The sequence below is a fragment of the Cornus florida genome, unplaced genomic scaffold (genome assembly GCF_030987335.1).
Source record: "Cornus florida cultivar Cherokee Brave unplaced genomic scaffold, ASM3098733v1 CherokeeBrave_3.0.0_Hap2_Chr10, whole genome shotgun sequence".
Taxonomy (NCBI): Eukaryota; Viridiplantae; Streptophyta; class Magnoliopsida; order Cornales; family Cornaceae; genus Cornus; species Cornus florida.
In genome coordinates, this window is record NW_026775580.1 from 59,110,504 (window position 1) to 59,117,071 (window position 6,568).

The window sequence follows — 6,568 nt, forward strand, 5'->3', positions numbered from 1 at the left end:
CTGCATGTTTTAATATTCTTGTTTGCATACACACTGGCCTTGGCCTAATTACTCCACAAAGGGGCACTAAAAAATGCAGAATGGCATGCTTTGGAAACTTACATTCATAATTTCGTCTCCTGAAACTTATTCTAAAATTATGTTCTTGTTTGATGTTACAATGGATTGTATTATCTTAGATGCTTTAATTGAGAATGGAAAACATTAAACATGACAGAAAAGCATATCCCTCGTCGAGGTATTAATTAATCATCCATGAGAAAAAATGCTTGAGAAATGGATGCTTGCGACTTCTGTGATCGAATAATAGAAAAAAGATTTAAAAATTTGTAAAAAATATTCCGAGACACTTAGCAGAATAATGCTCTCATGTGGTGCAATATCAACAGAATTCACTGCTCTATTCTGTTCTGCAAAAGAAAAATGCATCTCAACCTGTCATCTAACCAAACTATATGGTCCCATTATCAAGGATATTCATACCTGTTTGCTTTAGTACTCTAAAATTGATAACTATACTGTACTGTTTTCCACCAAAGGCTATTTAAAGCAGAAAATGGCATGTTCTGTTCAATATTTAATGCCATAATCTCATGCAGAATCCGGGTTGGAGAACTAATTTCTGCTCATTGCAAATCTCATCCGTGAAGGTGTCAATAAGCTGCCCAGCCAAGCTTGGAGGGTCATCAACAAAAGTGTCTATGAAAACGCTCACGACCCTTCTCTGTTGCATTGTGGCTTTCAAGCTGAACCAAGTGAGGAACTTCACTCTGAAATCTGTATCTATGTGCCCTTCATTTTCTAGCCATCTAATTACTCTCACGGAATACTCATAATCGCTCTCCTTTAAGTGCTTCTTGCTACCCAGGCCTGATAGTTCTGTTATTTTATCAGACCTACACGGAGTAGAAGGAGAATTGAAAGTAGGACTTGCCAATGAAACCTTCATCGTGTATGGATGCAGGGCGAGGGAACCATCATTGTTGTTGTTGTTGATGTCATTCAATGATTGAAGCTTTGCAAAACGGTCACCCAACTTTATTTTGCTATGCAGCACAAGAGAGCCATCATTCTTGTTCTTCTTGATGTCATTCAATGATTGAAGCTCTGCAAAATGGTTGCCCAATGCTAACTTAGTGTTGCTACAATTCATTAAATCCTTTGATAGCTGAGCATCAACTATTAAGGCATCTTTTTCCTCTCCATGGTCATGTAAAATTGGGACAGAGCTTCCATTTGACACAGGTGTGAGCCATTTTGCTTCCCAAGTACCCAAAGTTCCCGTGTTACTAAAGAGAGAGACCTTGCAGAAATACTCAGTTGAGGGATCAAGATCAATCAACTTGAATCTCTTTTCCGGCTTTAGTACAATGTAACTGGCTTCTTCTGGGTAATCCTTCATGGTAGATTTCCGGTGCCACACCCTGCAACCCAAGAATTCCTCCAGCAGACAATCTTCGTATTCTAGGACAACGATTACTGTGGTTGCAGACGATTCTTCAAAGTGGATCCTGCATGCTGCCAACAACCAATAACAAGGAAACAAGTATGCTTCTAAATCTCTCTCTAGTAGTAGATTAGTAATAGACTATTAGTCAAATCCATGATAATCTCATTTGATACAACACTAGTGTTCAAATGTCATATACCAAAGTTCGATCAATCCTGCATTGTATATTGAAACGCCATTATAGTACTCTAAACCATGAATCAAACAAGGAAACTTACTTGGTGAATCTTTATGCTTTATATAACCAGAGTCTGGGTTGGAAAACATGGAATCAAAAGTTTCCACTGCAGAACTGCACATTTTCTGGACCTCGGCACCACATGAGAGCCTGTTGACAATGCCACGATCCATCTTCATGCATGCCAGATCAAGAGGACCCACTTCATTCTCAAGGGTCTTTGCAGCAGTTCCTACAATCTTGAGCAGTTCTTTGTACTGCTCAGTTCCTTCTAGAATTTTGTGGCACAGGGAGACTCGCAGACACAGTGCATCAACTCTTCTTGCCACCTTGGCAACCAACAACTGTCTTCTCCAGGCTCTGAAGGACATTAAACATTATATTAATCAAGTAAAGCCTTTAATTATGTTTCGCATTTCCTTACTACTGAGCAAATCAAATTTTGATTGGTCATTTTCTGTGCTAGTGGATGAAATGATCCTCCACAGGTGTCGGATTATACAGAGTTGCTCTATGGACTGTTCTACTCACATAACTGTCTCTATGATATGTGATCCACTATATTATAGCATAAAAACATATAACACACATGTTTGTTTATGTGTCTATAGTTTGTTTACATGCTAGATCATGTTGCCTGATTTTTCAAACCTTACCCGAACAACAGTCCATCTCAACCAAGCAACAAAAGTACAAAGAGAACTCCCTTGTCGGTTTTTACAGTGCTATAAAACACGGTGTCAAAAACTGTTAATCTATATGCTGAAGTTGCCAAATCAGACACCCCATGTCATGTAGGACAGGAACACCAACACTTGTGTCGTTGTCGTTATTATGAATTCCCAAATCACTACTTAATGTGTAAACATGCATCTGCAAGGTAGAGATCACTGCTTGGTGATGTGGTAAAAGCTTGGATTTCCAAACATAAAGACACAGTTCTACCCAAGGGGTAATCACCTTGTGCAACCATGTTGGGTCTGTGCCCTCAACACTCTTGATTCAAAGGAACCAATGGAATGATGATTTTTTTATGCACCTAATGGTACCATGCTGCAGCAAGTAAAGTTCTCAATGTCAAGTGTGTGCATTTGTGTGTGTGTGTGTGTGTGTGTGTGTGAAACTTTTTGATGTGTAGAAGAAGAGCTTACTACCTCATTATTCCGTTAATTTTTCCACAAGAAACACAACAGAAACTTCCATCCAACTTTGTAGAGCAACCATCATTCAACCCAGCCTTTTCATGCCGGAAAGCACATCTCAGATGGCATGACATTCCACAAGACTCACCCTCATCAGGAGGATCAGATTCACATGTTAACCATAGAGTAGGATCCTTGTTATCATCATAACAATGGCAAATACAGCAAGAACACCTCTTGCAAAAAACATCTTCTGGACTCAAAGTAGCTCTGCATGCAAGATTCTGACATATCAAGATTCTTAAATTTTCTTTAAAGCTCCCACAGTGAGAATGATCCAACTCAGTAGGTAATGGAGATGGATTGTCTTTCTTCCTTTGTCTTTTAAATCTTTTTTCAGTTTTTGCTGCAGAAAGATCAAGAGAATTATTTATACATTTCTTCTTGGACTTACCAGCAATTAACTTCAGAAGGTGCTCTATCATTCTAAATTTTGTAAATCCAGTGTACTTCCTCTCTTTACCCATTTCAGCACAGATGATTTCACGAAGCTCTCCTCGGGTAAATGAAGTAAGAACCTTTGGGGCATCTTCTGACCATTGAGCAATTTTGTGAACTAGTTCCCTTCTCTCTCCCAAACTCAGCTGACTACATTTTGCAGGAACATTTACAGAGCCTGAGAAATGGAGAATACACGTTTGAAACTTAAATTCAAATTTCAGTTGGACACGCAAATAAAGTCGAGCATGAATGCAGAACTATTGTCTTCCAGATTCAAGAAAAATTTCCATTCATAGCTCTTCAAAGTTATATTATGAAATTATTCCCATCTATATAATCAATCTACTAGCATGGTTAGGTTATAATCAGCTAACAAATATCTATCAAAGTCCAAAATAAAAGACTCGTATAAATAGAATCGGCATTAGTGATCCAAAAAAGAAAGAAAAAACTTCTTTATCTTCAACTCTTTTGTCATATCATACAACAAATGATTTAGATAGTCATCAAATTAGTTTCAGAATATTCCCCTGGCCGTCTGCATGTAAAGAAAAAGGTGGGGCTTTGCCATAAGTTACAAAAAAATATATATAAATAAATAAATAAACAAAATCAACTAAGACTCATCGGTCATCACTGACATTCACGGTTCCTAACTGATGCATGTAATAGCATGTTGAATTTTCAATTAGTGTCTCAATGTTTGTTTTTGCAAATTTCAATATATAATTCATTAGTGTAGACAGAGAAGGGTCAAAATAAGTGACATCAAATAAGAGCATTACTGTTTGAGTTTCGCATATGAGTAGATAACCAGAGAAGTGTCAAAAGAATGCGCGAATTTATTTACGTCAATAAAACTCAACTATGTCATGTATTATTGCAATTGTTGTTTCTGTCATGATCATTTGCATTGTGAAAATCATAGGCCACAGTTTTTTTCAATTGTTTTAAGGTTGACTTTAGCCTCCTCCATTGAAGTTATTTTGTGATTTCTGGAGGGTTGCGCTTTTGTGCATCTGCTGGTGTTTATGGCTTGAATGAAAAAGAAGATCATTTGAAGGAAAGACGACTCCTATTGGTACGCTAAAGTTCTCCATTATTGTACTCTTTTTTTGTAGGGTTCTAAGGAGAAATTGTAATTTCATAGGGGAGGTAGTTTTTTTTTTTTTTGGACTCTTTGAGAATTTAGAGACCCTATTTGGCCCAATGTAGCTTCTGAGGACAATCTTACTTATCAAAAAAGAAAAATAAAATATAAAAAAATTTCTCTTACAATATAGAAAATTCTTACTGTTACTGTTTTATAAAGGCTTCCCCTCACCCATATAGTTCACCTTCAATTCATCTTAGAGGCTACTAATTCCATCCTTCTACAGTCACCATCCTAGAATAAAATCTCTAGTACCGAAAAAAAAGGTTAATATTTTTTTTGATGTGTCAAAAAAAAAAAAAAAGTTAATTTGATAGGTGCAACTTAAAAACATTTTTCATTCACAACTACAAATATTAATTATGAGATACAACTGGGAAAAAACACATTCTTTGTTAATTTATTTACTTATATTGCATCAATGTTAGAGTTCTATCTCAACCCTCATTTATTTATTTTGCATAGATATTCTGCAAAAATTAAAAGTTTATCTCAACCCCATACAACCACATACAACCACAGTATTTGGTTGGACCGAAAATTTAGTTTAGGAAAAAAAATCCCAAGAAAAAAAAAAACGAAAAGAAAAAGAAATATGTATATATACATATATATATTCTAGCCTAAGAAGATGTATGTCCTGGAGATAATCTAGGTGACATGATAATGTTTACCAAAGTTCATAATTGAAAATCCATCAAAAAGACAAAAGGGGACTCAAAAGAAAAAATTCCCAGAAAGTTTTCTTAGGAGCTATTTTCCATGTAAAAAACAGAACCACAAGAAAATTGTACTAACCCTGAACTACCTAACCTGCATTGTCAATAACAAAGCAATAAAAATTGCTAAAGATAGTAACAAATATTGTAAAACAGGTCCAAAAAATTACAACCCAAGAGTAAATATCAACATCTTAGAGTACTTAAAGAACCATCAATCATCAGCATTGGCTATAAATCCACCAGAGAGAGAGAGAGAGAGAGTTTGAAACTTACCTGAGAGTCCAGAGTCCATCCCAGAAAATCTACCCTCTGGTTTTCTCATTACCCAAACACTAAAAAGCTAAAAAGAACTTTTTTAAAATAAAAAAATTTATGTGAGCATAAAAAGAAAATAAAAAAGATTCACGAAATAAATGGAATCAAAACTAGTATTTGTACAGAACGAAGAAGAGAGTTTCGTGATTTCATCGAGGAAAGAGAGAGAGAGAGAGAGAAAAGTGAAAATAAATAAATAATAAAAAGTGGAATGAAAGTAATATAAAAAATAAGAATTTTAAAATAATAATATAATATTTGTTGCCATGAATGTCAGATATGGTTGATTTGAGGATCAGAAACTCAGACGCGATTCGAAAGGCTAAACTGACGCATAGGCTTACTTCTGCCATGTAAAGATCACGCGCTCGGTGTGACATATGGTTCCATACCTAATTCAGGTCGGGTCGGGTATTCCTTACTAGGTTTTTTTTGTTTGTTTGTTTTTTTTTTTTTTTTTTCATTACTAGGTTTCATGACCACCCTCTATTCATCAAACCATTAATGAAATATATTTTGTAAAAAAAAAATTAAAATTTAATAAAATTAATTTATTCATTAATTTTTGACAAGTTATTTTATACGTCATGTGACTCGAGTTACCCGGTTTCAATCTAAACCTAGATTTTTGCCAAATATCGAAAAATAAAAATAAAAAATATTTTATTTGAAAAAAAAAATCTTAAATCTTTTCCAAAGAATTTTTTTTTTTCGGAGATCCTGCCAAAGAAAATAATTTTTTCTATACTAATAAATTTATTTTTTGCAGTCAAAAGGGATAATTTATTCCATAGTATTTTTTTTTTGTACAATCAAAAAAGATATTTATTCAACAAAATTAACTTTTTTTCAATTATGTCAAAAGAGGTAACTTTATTTTTTGGTAATTTTTTATGGGTCTTATCAAAAGAAATAATTTATTCAATAAAAATATAAATTTTTTATATTTTTGGGTCTTATCAAAAAAAATAATTTTTTTTAATCATCTTCCTTTTGTACTTATTATTATTATTATTATTATTTTGGGATCTTGACAACAAATATAAT

General features: G+C 34.3%; 1 protein-coding gene across 2 annotated transcripts; it reads right to left on the reverse strand.

Moving 5' to 3' along the window:
* Positions 1 to 269: 269 nt before the first annotated feature.
* On the reverse strand, positions 270 to 5,857 carry LOC132276886 (VIN3-like protein 2). 2 transcript variants are annotated; one of them, XM_059778521.1, is made up of 5 exons: positions 5,480 to 5,856; positions 3,354 to 3,506; positions 2,843 to 3,236; positions 1,729 to 2,048; positions 270 to 1,518 (listed from the first exon to the last, which is right to left on the reverse strand). In XM_059778521.1, exons 1-5 carry the CDS (start codon positions 5,526 to 5,528, stop codon positions 578 to 580), a joined length of 1,857 nt encoding a protein of 618 aa, XP_059634504.1. In that variant the 5' UTR covers positions 5,529 to 5,856; the 3' UTR covers positions 270 to 577. The 2 variants fall into 2 exon arrangements, with proteins under 2 accessions (XP_059634504.1, XP_059634503.1); XM_059778520.1 differs by having other exon boundaries at positions 2,843 to 3,506; positions 5,480 to 5,857.
* Positions 5,858 to 6,568: the final 711 nt, after the last annotated feature.

What these genes read in the sequence shown, in the direction of transcription:
- LOC132276886 (XM_059778520.1), bottom strand. Translation starts at nt 5,528, where the DNA reads ATGAGAAAACCAGAGGGTAGATTTTCTGGGATGGACTCTGGACTCTCA. An exon ending in GATGGACTCTGGACTCTCAG is followed by an intron (nt 3,507 to 5,479) that starts GTAAGTTTCAAA and finishes TCCATTTCTCAG; the next exon opens with GCTCTGTAAATGTTCCTGCA. An exon ending in AAAATTAACGGAATAATGAG is followed by an intron (nt 2,049 to 2,842) that starts GTAGTAAGCTCT and finishes AATGTCCTTCAG; the next exon opens with AGCCTGGAGAAGACAGTTGT.